At 35.8% G+C, this 21,704-nt stretch overlaps 1 protein-coding gene across 4 annotated transcripts in view; it reads right to left on the reverse strand.

Moving 5' to 3' along the window:
* Positions 1-2,694: 2,694 nt before the first annotated feature.
* The window catches only part of LOC124531401 (stathmin-4), a 28,137-nt gene continuing 9,127 nt past the window's right edge, over positions 2,695-21,704 (reverse strand). Inside the window, exons 1-8 of one of the 4 annotated variants that reach the window (XM_047105975.1) lie at positions 13,311-13,468; positions 9,519-9,596; positions 8,565-8,731; positions 7,818-8,032; positions 7,487-7,604; positions 6,588-6,728; positions 5,138-5,278; positions 2,695-4,994 (exon numbers count right to left, since the gene is read on the reverse strand). In XM_047105975.1, coding sequence (XP_046961931.1) covers positions 4,923-4,994; positions 5,138-5,278; positions 6,588-6,728; positions 7,487-7,604; positions 7,818-8,032; positions 8,565-8,731; positions 9,519-9,596; positions 13,311-13,386 — 1,008 coding nt within the window. In that variant the 5' untranslated portion in view covers positions 13,387-13,468 and the 3' untranslated portion in view covers positions 2,695-4,922. Of the gene's footprint in view, positions 4,995-5,137; positions 5,279-6,587; positions 6,729-7,486; positions 7,605-7,817; positions 8,033-8,564; positions 8,732-9,518; positions 9,597-13,310; positions 13,469-20,634; positions 20,780-21,704 lie in introns of those variants that run through there. The other 3 variants (XM_047105976.1, XM_047105978.1, XM_047105977.1) reach the window with 3 other exon arrangements.

The raw sequence follows: 21,704 nt of genomic DNA on the forward strand, positions 1-21,704 counted from the left end.
ATGAGTATTGTAACATTCGTACAAAAAAAATGATATAAATAACATAAAGCTTATCATAATATTATAAATATATATACTTTTTATTAATTAGTTAAACATTTTTTTATAACCAATAATTTTTATTCCATTAATATTTGAAATTATTGCAACATAAATAATCTAACTAAACTAACAAAAAATACACTAACCTTTTTATTTATTTAATTTTTGGATTAGGTGTAACCCCACATAGGTTCGCAGTTTTTCAAATAGATATTAGATTAGTTTACATTAGATATTACAAGCAGCTATGTCCCAATGTTTGAAATCTGTAACGTCAATTATTAAATTTTAGAAATTTTATTTTAATTAATAGATACTATTTTTCTTTATAAATAGATTAATGACGTTAATATACTTCTAAACATTAATATTATATTTTGGTTTCGAATTATTTTAAAATTTCGTTAAATATAGATAAAACTAAAAATTTCGAAGTGAATGGTTGCTCACTGACTATATCTTCACTTTGACTACGTGTGGACTATGGTATAGTAGGACAAAAATTAGATGTAGCATCGAAAAATGCAATGGAATTAAATTAAAACCGATTACTGCCGATTTACACAACCAATAGATCGCACCCTATCGCGTGCGTCCCTAGCGAGTGCATGCAATCCACGTGTCAAATTGAATAACATATTAAGTCATATGATATTACAAGTGATTACGACTGGAAACAGAAGCGATCCCGGTAATTACAGGCCTATTTCAATACTCCCATCCTTAAGTAAAATATTCGAAAAAAATATTTTAAGTCAACTTCTCATCCATTTCGGTACAAATGCTAATTTTCATGGTGAGCAATTCGGTTTTAGAATTCGCAGAAGAAGGTCGCTCGACAACTGATGCGGGGATTGCGCTTCTCAAACATATTTACGATGCTTGGGAAAAATCACAGAACGCTATTGAAGTATTCTGTGTTTTATCTAAAGCATTCGATTGTGTAGAACACGAAACGCTTCTTTATAAGCTCAAATATTACGGTGTTAAAGGTAAAGCTCTTGATCTCATTGCTTCATACTTAAGTGAAAGAATCCAGTAAGTTTTCATTAATGGAATAATGTCTTCTGGATCTACGTTAAAAATAGGAGTTCCACAAGGTTCAATTTTGGGTCCCTTTCTATTCCTAGTATATATAAATGATCTTTCTTTCTAAGTTAAAGGTATTTGTGATATAGTGTTGTTTGCTGACTATACTTCGCTGATTTTTAAGGTTGACAGGAAAAAACTGACTATGACGATGTGTATGACGACGGTACATTATCACAGATACACAATTGGTTTACAGTAAATAATTTAGTTTTGAATGCTCAAAAAACAAAATGTGTAGTTTTTGCCCTACCCAATGTTAGAAGGCAAAATTATAATATATCTTTAAGCGGTGGCCCGCTTGATGTAGCCGATACTACGGTGTTCTTAGGAATAGAATTGGATTCCAAACTTCAGTGGAGTTCTCATTTATCATCCCTAACAGGAAGACTCAGCTCCGCAGCATACGTGTTTAGAAAAGTTAGACAACTAACTGATATTGATACCGCTCGTTTAGTTTATTTTGGTTATTTTCACAGTATTATGTCATGTGGTTTTACGAATTTTGCCGATGCGACATCTAAGTTGTGTCGTACTATACGCTTCTACGTACCAACATTGGTTCATTTTTACCTCTTGTTCCCATTCACCTCTGTCTAAAACTAACTAACCGAATACCGAAGTCTGTGAGGTTACTTACGACTGCAATTGCCTCTTCTTGATTACTTTCGTTCTGTATCAGCGCTACGGACATTGTGCTAGGAAAACACTTGCATCTTTTCGGTTTCTTTCGTCCTGTTGTGCCTATTCTCGTTGCTTTGTACCCTCACATCCTACTGTCTTTCTATTCTTATATGTTTTCCACCTATATATATAATGATCACTATAAAGATTTTCGTCTTTTTTGTTGCTTATTGCGTTCATTATATGCTGATTATTTCTATGGCATAATTTTTTCTCCAGTATTCTCCCTTTAACACAGACTTCTGGGGTACTGTCAAATAAATAAATTCGAACTTGAACTAATCAAAGACAATCATAGTTACCTGGAAACAAGTTCTATTTAAATTTGCGAAATTTTGTATACATCGAGATGATGATTTTTTTTTATAGGTGGTAATAGAGCAGGAGGTTCACCTGATGGTAAGTGATTACCACCCCTTTAAAACTTCATATTACAATGTTGAATTTAAAGCTACCACCGGTTCGGAAAGTAGATTCTATTGAGTAGAACCAGCAAGACACTTATTTATTCTCATGCTCTGAAGCAAAGTCAATAAATACTTAATTCATGCTTTTATATCTTCTTATATTTAAAATTCAATCCCATCAGTCAGGGCCGTATTTAGGGGAGGGCAACCGGGGCAACTGCCCTGGGGCCTCCACATTAGTGGGGGCCACAGTTTTCAGCAAGTTAACAAATACCGAGATATAGTCAAATTGTAATAATGTTATTATTTAATATTTTAAAAGTTACCGATACAAGTATATAAATCATTGCTTACTGATTGAAATAAAAAAAGTAATTAATTCATGATAATATTATATTATCATGTAAAAAATAAATATACAAATATTTATTTATAACAAGGTTGGGTATTGCGGGAAAAATCAAACAAATAATTTATTAGTATTTATGACTTTATTCAATACGACAATGAAACTACAAAAGTTGCCTGCACTTCAAACAGCAAATTTCTTATACCTCACAAACTGAAGCAAGTTATTACAATTACATAAAATATAAAAATGAACATACATAATAACACCGTAGAAGATAGAGGAGTGACTAACGTTATCGAAACGAAACAACTAAATGTATATTATATTAATGATTATCGGAAAGCTATACGTTGGCGTCGCTATACACGATCCGTCACGATCTCGAGTCTAAGAGGCTACACAATACCAAAGGCAAATTGGTCAGAGGTTTTCACGTCTTCACCGAGAAACAAGCTAGTAACTTACACCTAATTCCCTTACTCGAGTAGCGTTAGTAACATAGAGTGAAAGCAGGCAAGCAGCTCGCCCCGCCGCGCTCCACGCGCCAAGCAAGATACATCATCTCCTAATATTATATACAGTTATCGTCGCATCTTCGACGACAAAATAGACTGACGTTATTAAATGAATGGAAAAAATACAGTATAAAAATTGAAAATTACTTTATATACCTTCCTCACTCGTCTCACAAGCCCCGCGTACCGTTCGACGTTACATTGTGCTATCGAGTCGATACGTGTCGATACGTGTCGACACATCACTAGAGCGAACATCACAGAAGCAGTTCGTGTCCCAGACGTCGCGGCGCCTCGGCACTGCGTTAAAAAAATATAAAACGCTATGGACGCACACTGCGTACGTTACATTAGTGATATCGTCCACGAGCGACGTGGACATTGAGGCACTTCCGCTAACGATTAACTATTGATTTTATTGTGCTCGTTTTGAGATCATAAGAATTATTATTTACTTAAATTTACGTGGACTAGATCTTTAAGCGTCGCAGTTTACGAGCACTATTTACTTCAATTTCATTCAGTTCGAACAGTTCATCATTCGATAAAGATAAAAATTACATATAAAGTTCAGATCATTCCTAATCAATTCCTGAGTGTTTTGAGACACCTTAGGTGTTATAAGGAGCACTAAAACGTTCCATACCATTTCAGTATCCGTAAACGCACACAGGAAAAAAAAACTCTTTGTATAATTTCTATTGAACGGGTTATGATAGAAATGCGTAGGAGTGGCTGGTTTTACGTTCATAGTATGGACCGGTAGTGTGACCCAAACGTTTAGTGCTAATAAACTGCTCAATATCCGGGCAAAGCATCCACCGACTTATACAATATCGACTAAACCACAAACGCGACCCGCGACGACGTACACACCTCACCTACCAATATACATACAGAAATTGATACATAAAATATATATATGATAAGAGACAGTCTATAGCGCGATGGTGATTGATGATAATATGAAAAAACTTAAATTTAGATTATACTTTCCTAAAATACTGTTGCGTTATGTTAAACATTAAAAATAATGATATTAGTCTATAACTAACGATTAAAGATTAATTCCATTTCGTTTCGTTCTTCCCTCCGTCGTAGAAAAATACATATCAACAGGGTTCCGACGCTAATGCTCTACTCCCGAATTTCCGCTCCGTAATCGGAACCCACTGATCAACTCCCATTTATCTTTTTGTAATTCGAAATTCGGTACAGAAACAAATCAAGCACAAGATAATCCCGAAATTCGAATCACAAACATTTAGATATACTACAAACCTGATATTTATATTTTTTCTAATCGTAGGCCATGATAAGTGATAGATTAAGCGATATTGCCCATTATTTAGGTGAAAATAATATTAAAATTAACAAAGTCTTATTTTAGGACATCCTAAGCATGATCGAGGGAGATTCTCGGTGCCACATCCCACCGCGACGTGACACTGACAGACGAGTTACTTTTACTCTCGAGTCAAATCTTACCCTAACAACACCGATGCAATCGCTCCGCTGAGTAATAACGCATTATATGGTAAACCGGCCGAACCCTCATTACGCAGATTATATATATGAGAAAATGAATATTTTTCGCAGCGACAAACTCTCACTCGCGTCGCCCGGAGCGAGCGAGCAGCGAAACGATAGTGACGTCACGGTATGTCGCCGCCCCGAGCGACCGCGCTCGCGCAAAATAAAAGACTACGCGCTTCGATTGAGATCAACGTGTACGCAGGACGCCGGCGCGGTGGCGTGTCGGCGATGTGGCGTGTCGGCGTGTCGGCGTGTCGGCGATGTGGCGTGTCGGCGTGTCGGCGAGCGGCGGCGCGTCTAGCCGGAGGTGGGCGCCTCGCTCTCTGCGCGCGCGCTCTTGTTCTGCCGCACCAGCTCCGCGCGCCGCTCCTGAGGACCAACCGGACAATGTTTAATAAACAACTTAATTAATATCCTCACCATATTTTGTATTTAACAGATAGTTCCTTATATTATTATTTAGTGTCGGGGTGACGTAGCTACGTACACACGACGTGTCAAACGTGACGAACCTCTTTTTTAACAAAGTCGAGTTTCTTCTGAATCTCCTTTTCTCGGTTCTGTTCGGCGGTGGTGAGTTTCACCTCGATGTCTTTGGTGATTTCCTCCATTTTGGTCGTGATAACCGACCGCACCTCAGCGAGCTTATTATTCTGTATGACGGATGGTTTATAAAATGATAAAAAAATAAAAATAAAGATGAGACAAACAAAAAAGCAATATTTAATGATTTAATAATAATTTATGGAACTCACAGACCTAACTATAAAAGGTAATTTGGGTATACATTGAAATAGCTATCTCAAGAGCGTCTTACTAATGTTTGTACACATGTAATAAAAACATATATCCAATTCAATTAAGATCATTTAAGTGTTCGCAGTTACACCTATGAGTTTTATGTGATGGTAAAATAATTAAAAAATAGTTCATAGTATGTGTGATGACTGAGAATAAAAAACTGAAAATGATGTTACGAAAAATTTAGATTACCTGCTTCACCTTTCCATGCCGTTCTACTACATTAAGCCGGCGAAGTTATTGTTCGTGCCCTTCATGCATAGACACGAGGTGTGTGCTTAGGCAGAGGGCCGTGAGAGAGGTCAAGTTGAGACTACAAAGAGCTGTTATGTTTTTTCAGCCGTTTAGTGCACGAGCTAGTTTAAAACCTGAGGCTATTTTAGCCAGAGGGGAAAATTTGTAAGCTCACATATTGAAATATTGTATACATTTTTGAATTTTATACAATTTCCTAATCTGCACGAATGGCAAAAATGAATCAATCGCAAATTTAGGTTTTTAAGAAATACAAATTCCTAACCAGACATACTTTTTGCTGATTAAAAGAAACATATGTTCAGAAGCACTGAGCACGAAACTAGACTATTGTTGTAGCTCGACACCGAATGATTTTTTATCAAAGTCCGCACAGTCTTCTTTGAACATAGTTATTTCAACATGGCTAGTAACCCACTAGGCCACTCCTATTTCATAAGAACAACAATGTTCAAATTTCGTGTTTTTGTTGCAATCTATCGTCAAGAACAGCCTCTACCTCTCGTCTCCACCAATGATAAATGTTTTTGTTTTTATTGTTTTTATTGAATAGGTTGGCGGACGAACATACGGGCCACCTGATGGTAAGTATTCACCATCACCCATAGACAATGACGCTGTAAGAAATATTAACTATTCCTTACATCGTCAATGTGCCACCAACCTTGGGAACTAAGATATTATGTCCCTTGTGCCTGTAGTTACTGGCTCACTCACACTTCAAACCGGAGCACAACAATACTGAGTACTGTTATGTAGAATAACCGGTGAGTGGGTGGTATCTACCCAGACGGGCTTGCCCAGAGCCCTACCACCAAGAAAAAGTTTAACTTACACTTACCTTTATCGAAGCATCAAGAGTCGTACACCGACCACCAAGATATATTCTAGACTAGTTCTACTCACGTAGTTGCGCAGTTTCTCCCGCTGCTCAGCTTCGATCTGCAGGCGGCGGTCGGCGGCCTGCTGCAGCTTGTCCTGGATGGCGCTCTCCAGCTGTTGGAAGCGTTCCTGGTTTCCCGCGCGGACCTTGCGGACTTGCTCCTCCTGCGTTCATACGAGATTTTACCGGGTGGAAGAAGATTTCGACAAACCTCGAGTCAAATAGGTATGGCTGAGTACATTGGTGATCAATGATAATGCAGACAAAAACTGTCACTATACTCTATTTTAGACAGAGAGAGAGAGAGCCAATGTAGCTACAGGAATCAGATATCTATCAGAAATATTAGGTGTGTACCTAACATCAATTCATAGACATTCCTTTTTAAGTTTGTATTTGTGTCAATAGGACATAGATTATTTCGTCAATATTATGAGCAATGGAAAGGACACGATAGAGATTGGAAGGAATGGTTCAGAGACATTTCAATGCCGATTTTTGATCGAGAAACAAATATCAGGAACTTTCTAAAAAAAATTTTTTGTAGTTTTACATATGATCTTGCCGTACTAGGATCAATGACTTTTTTTTATGGTATAGGTTGGCGGACGAGCATATGGGCCACCTAATGGTAAGTGGTCACCATCACCCATAGACAATGACGCTGTAAGAAATATTAACTATTCCTTACATAGTCAATGTGCCACCAACCTTGGGAACTAAGATGTTATGTCCCTTGTGCCTGTAGTTACACTGGCTCACTCACCCTTCAGACCGGAACACAACAACACTGAGTACTGTTGTTTGGCGGTAGAATAACTGATGAGTGGGTGGTACCTACCCAGATGGGCTTGCACTAAGCCCTACCACAAAGTGAACGTTATGTAATAAGTCTGTACCATAAATGTTGTTGATAACTCACATGCTCGCGCAGACGTTCCAGCATCTTTTTGATGTTCTCGTCGCGCTTGTCGGCGGCTGTGTTCATCTTATCCTCAATCGCCTTGTATACTTCGGCAGTTTGCTGTTCCAATGTCAATCTAGGAAATTGTTTTTAAAATGACAATTTATTAACAAGTACATCTTCATCGACGTTTAATTTTATCTTAGCTACGGAATATTCTTTAATATTAATATGAAGCAATATGCATATAGGCAGAATGTAATCATCATCCTCCTGTCCTTATCCCAATTTTATTTGGGGTCGGCATAGATAGGCAGAATCTAATGGTTAGATGAAGTGTGTTGAGTACCTTGTCTTTTCTACGCCTTCAAGATGATCCTTCAGACGTGCGCGCAATTCATTGATGTACGCCTCACGTTTCTCTTCGTGGGAGTCCATTTTGGCGTCGAGTGCTTCCTTTGTGGCTACGATGAAGTTATTCGTCTGTTCACTACGGATGCGTGAAGCCTCCTCAATTTTGGCCATCTTCTGAGCGATCGCGGCCATCTTGCTAGCCTCCAAACTCTGTAAATTGTTCTCGATACTTTATTTCGGATATTGTGGCCATTAAAATATATCCAAACCGATCACGAATTGGGAATAAGGTTTCGCCATTAAACATAATGTTAGTATGTAACTTTTTTATGTCCCAAAATCCCTTTGTAGCCTCAAAGTAGGCGTATTATTTTTATGACCGGTCTGGCTCCATCTTTTATGATTCGAACGGATGCTTATATGAGAAAACTGCACAAGCGAAAGTTACGAGATAGATCAAGTACGTATTGATTTCAGGGATAGTACGTGTCCTTGTTAACCTTCGATAATTTCGATCAATCATGGGTCTTCTATTTACATTTTAGTCACGTATACATTAATATGCAAACGTTTAAGATATTGCAAGTTAAATTACACTTATGATACTTGTATTATATTTTTGATACTTGTATCCTACGCGAATAAAATGTAGTCGGATTACTACAAATAGTTACCCTAACTCAGATCGCGTGTAGTAATAGAAATAGATGAAACATACACGTAATATTTAAGTATAACTTACACGTCTCCTCTCTTCTGCAGCTTTGAGCTTCTCTTGAATTTCTTCAACAGAGGGAGTCTTTTCAGGTGAGTCAGCACGACGAGGAACTGGCACGCCCACTGGCTCTGCCAAGATCACTTCATACGCCAATCCTCCCTTTGACATTTCTTGGCAGCGGATTTCAGTAGCTGTTGAAAAATCAAATTCTGTTATTACTCCGTAGGAAAAACATTTCTGCAAAAAACATGAAAAAATGCAAAAAAAATTAACACAAAATGGCGTCCGTTTAAAGCAAAAATAAAATTATTTGATTGGTAGAAATAAGCGTAATTTATTATCTATTGTAGTTTAGGTCTGATATCATACTCTATAAATCGTTTTATTAACGCGCGTTGACGATGTTATTAATTTGGACATCTCCATTTGTGCCCACCGCCTTTACATAAATACAAACAAAGTCCATTTTGCTCCGCAAATGTTTGTATAAACATAGCATGATGCATTAAATTATGATTACAGAGCAATTAACACCCCGGCGGCGGGCGGGGACATTACAAAAGCCATTTAATTAAGCCTCGGTCCACATTACGGATTGGAATTTTAAAAACGTTCGGTACCCAGAGACCCTTCCGTTGAAATTAATGCTATTTTCAAGGTCGGTCCGCTTACTTCATAGGAATGAGCAAAGAATCCGTCTTTGTTATTTTATAATAAGAGGGGAAGTTGGGGTGAACCGCCCCCGGCGAGTGAGTCATGGCAATATTGCACTGGTATACATATATGTACACTTTTATATGAAAGCGTACGTGAGTAATTATACCCAGGAATTGTATTGCTTTCACATACTCAACTGTATGATGAACTAGCGCATTCTCATTTGAAAAATGCTGAAATAAAACATTTGAAAGCGTTGTTAAAAAAAGTAAAATAAAAGGTAAAATCTTAATTACTGAATTCCCCACAACGCTAACTTACTGATGAATTTGACTTTCTTCGGTTGCTTAGTCCGTGGTTTTCCGACGGGTTTCTTGACGGGCGCTGACCGCCGGTGCGCTAAACAATAGAATTCAATAAGAGGCGTCCGAGCCGGCAATGCCGCACGCTCTCTCGATGACAAACACCCACTTGCCAAAAATATCCATCAACGGACATTTAAAAATAAATTGTATATTTCGTACTGAGATTAAAATCCTTTTTTATTCAACTTTTATCTGTATCACGTTTCGTCCCCTGTATCAGAACACAATAGCGGCTAGAGTGTGGAATAAACAAAAGGCAGGAACAAAAAACGAGGTCGCAGAGCATCTTTCCGCAATTTACTAGAAATGGGTGACTTTCTACTTTTGACGCCAGAAAACGTATTACTATAGATGTTTACGTTGTTTTATATTTTACATGCGCGATAAAGTTTTGCAAATTTAAGGTACATGACTATAACGTTGGCGAATACCGATGAAAACCGATACGACCCTGAGACCATTGAATTATAGAATCGAGACCAAATTTTCCCCTCCAGCGAGTACAATCGAATATCCATTACAGTCAATTCGGTCAGCTAATGTTTATTCGGAGAGCACCCGAACCCTACTTAATGAAAGGCAATCGATTGTCGCGTGACAACGTAAATCGATTTCGACGCAATATTGTGATACCTGTACCAGACTTAGTGATATAGCTAAAAATACTTTAAGGCAATATCTCTAAATTATATACTTATACACAACAAACTGAAGTCTGCGCCAACTTTCTTTAATAAATTGGATAAAAGTTTACGGAATTATTTTATACTTTATTACATGTTACGACTAGTAATATATATAAAAATGTCAAGCGATATATTAAATGCGACGGCAAGACAGCGAAATGAGAAACAGATAGGACGTGAGAGGAATGAGAGATATTTAATCACAGAGTCCGGATAAGCTCTACTTACTGGAAGGTACGGTACGACAAAAATAAAATTAACCTAAATGTTTTATTTTATAAATATAAAAGGATCATTTAATGTTATCACGATAATATTACAATTTATAAAATGTTATTTCGAACTGAAATATATTTGTTCCATGGTTCATCAGACAAAAATGTTCTTAAATAAAATATTAAAACGCGTATATTTATCGTTTCTCAGAACCATCTTTAAGTATTGACAAGTTAATGCCAAACTACAAATAATTTATTTAATAAAAATGTTATAGCTATCTATAATTGAAGATCAGAATGGGGTATGGATAATAGGACCAGAGATAGCCAAACATAGTATTGATATTGACAACTTGAAAGAGATTTCGATAAATCGAAAACTTGAATATGTGTCAATTCAATGTTTTCACGGAAACACTGCAGTTGAAAATCTTACGTCATACAGGCCACGACCTCACTAATGCGGACTGATGCTGCCATATTGCGGTTTTTCTCAAAAGGAACTACTAATCCTAGATTACGTAACCGATCGCAAATCATTGAACAAGTTAAGGAAAATATTTGAACAGCTAAATCAAACAATGAAAAAAAAGACGAGGGAATCGAACATAAATATTTAAAGCAGTAGTTACAGCGAAAAGGGCGAGCAGCCCCTTTGGCGCCACACGACACGACATGAAAACTGATAATATATTTAAACCAGGCTTTAAAACTCGCGAGGGTGAAACGGAAAGCGAATTTACAGCCTTTGGGAATACGAATGTTTCAACAAGATGCCTTCAAAGGGGCGCGAGTGTAATTACATATACAGGTACGTATGAGCTGAAAGCCCGGTAGCTTTGAGTATTTTCTTGCAATTATTTAACCAGATGTTAGTTTTATTTTAAATACCATTTAGGTATTTGATAATAACAAAAAGTATTTTGAAAAGGTTTTACGTATTAATTTCGGTAACATTAATGTATATTTATAAAATTTATTTCCAAAATAAATACCTTTTCAATCTTGATTTATTATCACAATGTCAAAAACAACTTCTCCTTAGATTTCTTTATCAATTCGGGAGAGACTTCGATAGCTAGTTAGAAGTTCGTGTGTCACGCGAACTGTTAGACCGCAATGCATCATTTTGACATTGTTACATCAGTTTAAACATCTGATGAATATTACCTTCCATTATTTGCATAACTAGCTGAGTAAGTGCTGTTTGATGTCCAAATTTAAAACACTACATCCGATGTATTGTCTTCTGCAAATGTTCATTATCATAACTTTGCTTCTTTTGACCCAGAAATCGGGACTTAAGAATATCATGTCCGGGTTTTTAGGTCGAGTATATCTTAGCTGGGCCCGACACCATTCTATGAAGACAAAATAATTTCTTCCTATCATTTGTTTTTTCAATGAAATATGAAATTATTAGTTAATTAAAACTAGACGTCGAGTTCGAGAGAGTCGAGATCATTCGAATATGAAAAGTGCGAACATTGAGTGAACCATTTCAATTTTTGGTAACTTTACGCTCTGAACAATCATAACGCTATCAGAGTATACGATCTGTTAACTCATGTCACATTAGCTGAATATCAGAGGGGTGCCAAACTTGTTGAGCCAATTAAACTCGGCTCTAATAATCCCACCCTAAACAATTATGTCATCTTCAACCCCTAATGCCTCTTCACAAAAGGGTACATTAGTTATTTGTGTACAGACATACTAACCTTTTATGCAAATGTTAATCAGCTATTGGTGTCGCTGATTGGGGTTATGTCAATAATGTTAAATGTAATAAAAAATCCAAAGGGATTTGTAGCTAGTATGAAATGTAGAAATATCAGAAATTCAACGGTAGTGAAATATGTACCGTTTAAGGAAATAATAGCGACACGTTTTTTGTGACATCTGAAAATTTAAAAAACCGCTTTGTTGAAATTGAATTGAAAGAGTTAGAAAATTAGAATACTAACTAAACAGACAAAAGATGTAACTCAATTGTTGAAGAAATTTTAGTAATATTAATCAAATATCAAAAACCAATGAGTATTAGTTTAAATATATTTATAATATTAAAGAAAATATAGCTACGATCCTACAGAGGACTTTAGTAATCCGTAAACTCAAAATGGTGGACGCATGTGGTTATAGCGTTCAGTACAAAATGGTTGACATTATGCAGTAATGTTTAATCAATATGTCTAGCGATGTCGATATGTAGACACAGACTATCTGCAACAAAAATTGAGAATATTCAGACAAATCATACAATTATTTCATGAACCACACATAAAATAGCGAAGTTATACAACGGATATAAATTTAATCATGAAAAACATATTGATACAAGTAAAACGTTTTTTTTATGGGAGGACTAGTTTTTAACGACACTTATTTGCTTAACCAAACTTTGTACTTCATGCGATTGAAGCCTACCGGCGAACTAATTTATATACGAAAATACCCACATATTGATGTTTACGCCGGCCGGTATCTCGTTCAATGAATTTGTTCGTACAGCAAATGATAGTAATCAAATAAAGGCTCACATATTGATAGCCTTAATTAATGTCAAACTAAAACCGGCCTTTACACCCAAAGACATTCTCATTTTTACGTCTTGCCTTCGTTTTTTAATAAAATAAAACACATTTGATGAAAAAACTTGACGATTTTTGTTACCTTTCCATATTAGTTTTCCGTAACTTACTTGGTTATCCCATGATTCGACATAAATATAATAAAAGCAAGTGGGCGTTTCACCTTCGTAGTGAGCATACCGGCAAAGCCGGTAAAAATAATTTAAAAATCTTCAGCGAAACCAGTGATTTCCTCCTTATATATTCCAACCTGCAGGTAAAACTGGTGCTCGGCATGAGTGGCAAAAGCACTGCATCACCGAATCTCGAACAAGTCCTATCAGCATGGTGGTAGCTTCGAATTGACTATCTATCTAACTTGTGACGGAGTCGCGTCGCGGCGCGAGCGAACTGCGCGACTCTCGTCCGGAAACTGAGCTATGCTGGGGGGAGGGTACTGGTCGATAGCTGCACCCCTCGCCCCGTATCCCCGTCCTGCGGACCCACCCCTTAGACACCCCTACCACGATACCGGCCCTAACTTGATAACCCCACAGAAGAAAATAAGTTCACCAAATGAAAAAATAAAGTTGTCTTGAGATTCTGAAAACTTAGTGTTCGAGATAAATCCAGATTATAAATAAAAGTTACACAATGTTACAAGGTATCATAAAAAGAGACAAATATCAAACGCAAACCATCTGGATCGATAGGTGTTACACCATTTTTATCTATTGCAGGTGTAGTTATAGAATCACCTGGATAAAAAGCCTAATTTAAAAAATATGATAGCACTTAGTGGTTAAAGGGCTTAGGGTCGGGTAAGACAAACTAATTTAAGAGCCACCCAGACTCATGCTGGTCTCGGTGGGCTTCTCGGTCATAAAAACTCCGAGCTGCCGAGGGGCGGGCGGGTGTTCGCGTAGAACGAGCAAGGGGGCACCATGCGGCGGTTCCGCCGCCGTCTCGGCGCCGCCACCCGCAGCCAATTAACAGCCGGCAACGCAACGTTGAATTTGTTTCGCCACTCAAATTGCTTCCGATTGATTTCCCGATCTTAAAATCCATGAAGACCAAAACTCCTAACACCTCACTAATTATTGATAAAGCTTAAAACTAATAGCAAAAGAGCTACCTAATTCGATATTCCTAATAACTCAATCAATAATTGATTAAGCCAGTAAGTGTTTAAATAGAAGAACATTTTGTATTTTGCTTTGCTTTCAAAAACAGAGTTAACTTCTGTAGTACTGCGGCTGCAAGCAATGACGGTGTCGTAACCTCGTGCACCGGTAACACTGGCGACCGTGACGCGGCGATCGATTCCGGGCAACAACCCCGAGACCGCGTCCCCCTGCGGTAATAACTGGGAATTCCAGGAGTGAACCGCACTCAAGTCATGAATACGTACAGGAACCGATGTGGAAATACCATAAGTGGTGTCCGACATCCATCCTCATAAAGATAATAGCGGACAATGCAAAACATTTTCTAAAAATGGTTCCCAATTATATCATATGGGCAATAGACAAATTTAACACAAAATTTGGATCATTGGATCATAAAAAAATAATAATTAAGCACAACATGTATTTATTATTTCAAATCTAATGTATTAACTTGATAAGATTTTATTACTTTGAATATTCAGTTTTATTAAGCCGCGAGGAAGGTATGGCGCCCAACGTGGGACCACATAGTATAGTATGCCGCTTTTATCTACTCTGCCTATATATATTTCAATCTATGATGACAGTTTATTACATTAAAAAAAGACTTGAATATATATATTAAAATACAAAATTATCACACAAATATGTTGGTTAACAATTGAACGCAGGCGCAGAAATCGATAATACCCATATATTTAGGTTAATAAATATACCTTTTGGTTTAATTAAATAACTCTGATTCTTTTTCGCACGGCAACAAGTTGAGTCACGTGCACGTTGGATTTGGCAAAGAATATTAAGAAGCAGCGGCGCGCGTCCGCCTGCGACAGCGTATCGATTTGCCTTGTTTCAGGCATTTTCAGGTTTTGTTCTAACGTAACAATTTGACCTCTAGACATTACTGAATGACTATCATAATGGAACTAAATATAGGTACACAAATGTTATACAAATATTTATAATAAGGAATTACAATTTCTACTTCGGTATTTTAATTGTTAACTCTTTTATTTTATTACGATACGGTTAGTCACTCCAAACTATTTAATTTTATAATATCGTACATATTTAGAGATATGTAAGCATGAACTTGATGACGGACAATATTCAATGATTACTTGATAATATAAAAACGAAAATTTTCATTTCATAAAAATAATAAATTCGTTATGACATTAATAAATTTCAAAAATAGGTATCATTTGGTGGAGTACGTTAAATTGCACAGAAATTAAATTCCAAGAGCTTAATTATAGAATTGTTGACACTACTTTTTTATGCGAATTTAGAACTTATTCTTACAGTTATACAGTCGCTGGTACGATAATACAAATTGGAAGAACCCCATACGCACATACCATGCCAAGTTTTCAGTAGTTGTTAATTTATCACAATGATTCACATGTTGTGGAAATGGTTGCGCCCTTTTTTTCTTTTTTGCGGAAAAGGTTCAGCTTCCAAAAGCAATTACTGAGTTAGAGCTTTGGCGACGCTCTACGACTATGACGTCTAGACTGCGCGTAACATAAATGAAACATAGAGATTTCCCTATTTCATTGAAGTCTTTGGAGATTTAAGGGTTATTTCACGGATATTATCTTATTTCGTACACAGATCAGTAGATTATATAATATTAAACTGATTTCATAATCTGTCATAATTGTCTGTTTTCAAGGGTGCTTAAGAAATCTTCGTTTACTCAAAAAAAAAAAAACGGATGTGTATGTTAAAAAATATAAAACAAATACATTCAGCTGAAATAAATTCTCTACTAACAGAGAGAACGCCCACAATGTTGATTACATTGCAAAAGCTTAAGCATTTCAATTTGTAATGCAGTATATTACAAGGCCAGACGAATAAGAAACCTTATGTCATAGAGAAGATTTGCAAACTTGGGGTAAAATGTCCTTTATTGATAAAATATAAGGAATGCAGGCGAAATCGGAGCTTCGAAAATTGCATCATACATAAGTTGAGAGAAAAAATAATATCGTGATTTGAACACGTTATTTAATTGATGGATATGAGTATCTACTGAATTTCTGGCCGATTCATGTAAGTAGAAACACTACATACTTTACTTTCAATCCTTTAATAGAGTATGAGTACCTATGATGGATGGGAAGGGAAAGGAAGACCAAAAGAAAGAGGGATGGATTGTGTGAATGATGATTTAGAAAAAATGGGTGTGAGTATGGAGGTGACGGCTGACCGGATCGAATGGAATACGTACTGAGACTCGCAACTAAATGAAGAAAAGGTCACTATAGTTTTTCATAGGCGGTTTTGGTGGTGGTACTTTTATGTTTTTCTTACATAGCGATGTGTACACACCTGTGACATATTGCACTTACGTATTCTATCAGCGCTTCAGTTTCACCTTTACTAATACAAGTATTATTTTTTACATTTGAGAGATAATTTTCAGTTATATTCAGTAGTGACAGTAATAAAGTACTTTTATACGTCTCCAGAATTTTGATTAGTTGAATGAATAATATACACTCTGAATTAGAAAAGAGATTTATGAATAATAAGACGCGAAATTAGCAAATTAATAGAATATAATAATAATAATCTAATAAAGTTTTATACATAAAACATATTTTAAACGAAATAATATGCAAATTGATATCCTGTGGAGAATCACAGCTGACTGCGGAAGGTCTTGCCGTGCCGTGATGAGTTTTATGTAAAATATCTTCGCAATATTTAGGCCAAAGTTGATGAACCATACCATACTGAAAATTTATGTTATATAATGGAAAAACTAAATTTTATAGGCCTAAATATATATATGAGTCAATTAAACAATTATAATTAAAACGATATAAAGATCTGTTTGTCCGAATAGAAAACAACGTATTTCAACTACAAACAAATAACTTGTTAAGGCAATTTCTTAGAGTATCCATTACAGGGGATGACAAGATTAAACGATATGGAACTCAGAATGGCAACAAGTTTCCACATCTCATCCGTCACTTCCACATAATTTAGCCTTAATACGTTAAATAAAACATTTATTAACCACTTATATTTGATTCTTTTAATTTGCCTTTTTTATTAATTTAATTACGAACAACAATTTACTGTTTAGAAGATTTTAAAAATAAGGAAGTTACTAATATGGGTTTGTTATTTTTTAGAAATGGGTCGTGGTAAGTGAACCCTTCAAACCAGAACACAACATTATAAACTATTGCTATTTCACGGTAGTATATCTGACAATTGAGGGATACCTGCTAAGCGGCTTTTTTAATATGTACATAGCAAATCAACTATTTAAATAATAAATGCATATAAAGCATTATAATCATTAAACATTATTTGTTGTGGCAAAAATCAAAGTTCGTTGTTCTTAGTTGAAAACAAAAATACTGCAAAAAGCATTATAATCGGCGCCCTTCCTAACGTGATTGATGGCGATGTTAGCAAATAGACACAGGCATGCTGCAAACATAAATATATCGAATAATAAATACAAATATACAATAGTCAGACGCCGAAATAGCCTAGCTACGTCATAAATTAATAAACTTTCATTTAAAACAACTAATGCTATTGGCAACCCTGGTTATTATAGTACATACATAGATATGTACTCGTATATAAAAGTATAAGTATCATTTAAGATCTATAATCTTACTATTTATTTATATCAGTTAATTTGCAATCTTTATTGTCTATTTTATTAGCCTTATGCAATTTGAAACCTTTGTTAGATAGCAGTCCAGACCCCTTCGAGGCAGTGTTAAAAAACAAAAGCCTTAACAATAACCATAAAAAATAGACATTGTTTTTATACAGGAAATGTTTTCATTTATATAACAATTCGAAAAGTTTTCACATCTGTGAGATATAAATTTGATATTATTAGCGATATACAGGGGTCGGTTGGGGTGATATTGTAATGGTCTCAGCTTTGAGGAACATCTTCATTTCCTTCCCATGTCTCATTCGCTATACGATTCACTTCACTGAGTTTGATTGATCTCCACCAAATAATGACTACGTCAAATATTGGTTGGGATTTTATTTCGTACGAGCTTGTACATTTGACTTCGTTATCGTGACCTTATATTCTTCCGACTATCACTTGAAAAGTTGATACGGTATGATAAAATAAGCCCTTATTTTTACTTAAGATACAAATGATCAATATAAGTATCAAATTGGAATAAAAACATCTAAATATATTCCAGTGAATATTATAAAAATAGATAATATTTTATTTGTTGTTAAGAACGTTGAAAAAATATTGTCCGAGATTCTATGGCGGAAAAGAGTTACGTTACTGTTCTGAGTAAGTTACTTACTGAATTTCTTCAGTCAGTTGTACTCAGTACGATTTACATACATTCCGAGCCAGTACATTTTTCATTTAATTGAATACTGCTTTGATAAGCTTTTATGAGCTTTTTGAATAAATAATATTATTCGATTTGGGTCATTGATATGGTTTTAATATATAAGAAGTTGTAAAAAAATATTTTAATATTATATCTTGTAAGGTGTGACATGCTTCATAGTATTTTGTATTAAGTAAAATAAAGGAAAACATAAAGACGTAATTTTTCCCCTCACGTTGTGTTAACATCGATTCAGAGCATGAAACTAATATACCCATTTGAAGATACACCTTCAAAAGGGGTATTAAGATGTTACGAGCGTTGTAATCTCGTTCATCTCAAAATTTCACTGCATATAACCATCCATAGTCGGAGATCAAGTGAAGGACTTGTCATGCTATAAAGGGGCTCGGAGGCTCGGAAAGCCGTCGAGAATGACACACGCACGGACGGATCGATCAAGGCCAGACGCCTACGTTTGCGCGAGTGTCTGCCCCGCCATGTGTTCTTACATTACCAACTTTCTAGCTAACAAAGAAATTTGAATATGTAAGTTGTTATATTAATATCACATTTTTACATTCATGAATATTTCATGACGTGACTAACATTAAATGAGGATGGTATTATTACCAATATGGGACACGAGAGAGATTTGTATTTCAAAAGTAATGTATTCCTTCTATAACATATTTATATTTCTTTAATATGCCAGTTCTCTTTTAAAATACATAAATAGAGCTATGGAAGCTTTATAAAGGCGGTTTAATGCTAAAAAGGGACCTCTTTCACATAGCCTTTAACCGCAGTTTTAAAGTTTACACTACGACACTACTAAGAAAGTATTTAATAAATTTGGTAATCTCTACTAATAATATAAATACGAAAGTAACCCCGTCGGTCTGTCCCTTGCTCTTTCACGGCCAAACCATTGAATCGATGTTAATGGTATTTGTTTGGAAGCGAAGATAGCGTTACTTTTTAAACTATTATAATAATTATGTTATGTGTCGGTCCTTGAAATAAAAAAATACAAATACGTAGATAAATATTCCTTTATTATGTACATATATGTATTTATGAAAATTGTTGCGTTATTTATGCTAAAAATTAAAAGCCAAGTCGTAATAAATTGTGTTCAACGTGCCTTTTTATTCTTTGTATCGTCAATGTATAAATTATAACATCGTTTTTGAATGTAAATGTACCTACACAATAAAAAAGCGAAATTTCCGCGTTTAATCCACTGCGAGTGCAAATCGGTGAGTAAGACCACTATTTCAAGGATAGAACGAGTAAATAAAGGAGTGGTTTGTACTCCTTTGTTAAAACTTTTAATGAATTATTTAGAACGAGTTGAGTTAACGACCAGTTTTATTTAAAATACGCTTACTCACTCGACACATTTTCAGTTAACAAAAAGTTTTAATGAATAACTGTTTATACGATGCGTACAACTCGGAACAATCGAAAAACACGATTTACAAAATACGATATAACCATCAGGTATTAACACATTTTTACAGAACAAAAACAGCCTGTAAATTTCCCACTGCTGGGCTAAGCCCTTTGAGGAGAAGGTCTGGAACATATTCCAACGCGCTGTTGGAATACGCGTGTGGCAGAATTTCCTCGCGATGTTTTTCTACACCGCCAAAGAGATGAATTATGAACACAAATTAGGCACATATTCAGAGGTGCTTGCCTTGGTTTGAACCCGCAACCATCGGCTGTACGCGTTCTATTCACTGGGCCATCTCGGCTCTCATTCATCTTTACAGGCTCTTCTTTTGGGGAGAAGATTCCAAATGCTGATAGCTACACACGTGGCATATATTTCACCCTACACATGTATATTTCCTCAGGATATTTTCCTTTACCACCGAGTACGCCATTAAATATTAACACAAATTGATCACATGAAAACCAACAACTTCAACAGTCTCCGATTAAGATCGACGTATCCTAACCACTGGACAACTGAGTTGGATCGGATTACTATTAGGAGTATGCCAAGCTCACTCGCGTCTAGAGATAATAAGTCACTATATTAATGCAATGCACTTACTTGTTACAGAATTGACATTATCGTTTTCTGATAATAATATGAAAGTTGATGAATCATTGCTTATTTTGATAACTGGTAGACTTGCACCGCCTGGACACGGCATATTGCCAATATAGTCCGCCTCAGGTTACAATATCAATGGACGTATCGGTTTGCGTGCTAGCCTTAAATAGATATCGTCATATAAATTGGATCAAAGCCGACATTGAGAAGCCAAAAACCGCAACGTCGGGTCAACCGGCGAATGTAACATAATAGCGGAAGCCCTATGGGTTACGCGGAAAAGCGACATTCGCAAATGATAGATCTCCTGTTGATGATATCAAAACTTTTCACTTCGAATATTATTTTGCTTATATTTGATGAATAAAACGTAATGAAAAAGTTTCTTTTGTTTATAATAGATGGGTGGCTTGACAAATGGACCACGTGATCATTATTAATCACTCGTTCATAGACTTTGGCGCTTTAAGATATGTTAACCATCCATTTGGAAACCATCCATATTCAGGAATTACGAAGTTATATCCCATATGCTACAGATGCACTAGAAAATTGTATCACTAACCCTTCAAACCAGAACACAACAATATTGTGTAGTGCCCAGACAGGCTAACACAATACCCTAACACCGAGTGAGTACATAGCTATTATATTCTATTCATACTTGTAGCCACGTGTTATGTCCCGTTGAACATCCTGTGAGGTGTTCCTATATGAGCGTATACCTACATGAAATTTGCAATATCCCGTTTGAGAATTGCAAATTAGATGAAAGACGTTTATATCACGTTATGAAGCTCACGAGAAAGATGGATGTGAAACACCTATATATATAACACCTATACCTTATAATCGTTATTATACTATTTATGTAAGTATTTCAAAAATATACAGTATATAATTTAGAACGTGTTTTACTTTTGTTAACATCATTATCATTAGAATTTTTCTAATTCCTCTTCTTACTAACATTATTTTATTGCGAAATAGTTGCTGACCATGGCTTCGCTTGCGCTTTAGGGGTTGGTCCTCAGTTATAAGTTATATAAAATAGTATATCTTTACTT

This window comes from Vanessa cardui, chromosome 7 (genome assembly GCF_905220365.1).
Source record: "Vanessa cardui chromosome 7, ilVanCard2.1, whole genome shotgun sequence".
NCBI classification, from domain to species: Eukaryota; Metazoa; Arthropoda; class Insecta; order Lepidoptera; family Nymphalidae; genus Vanessa; species Vanessa cardui.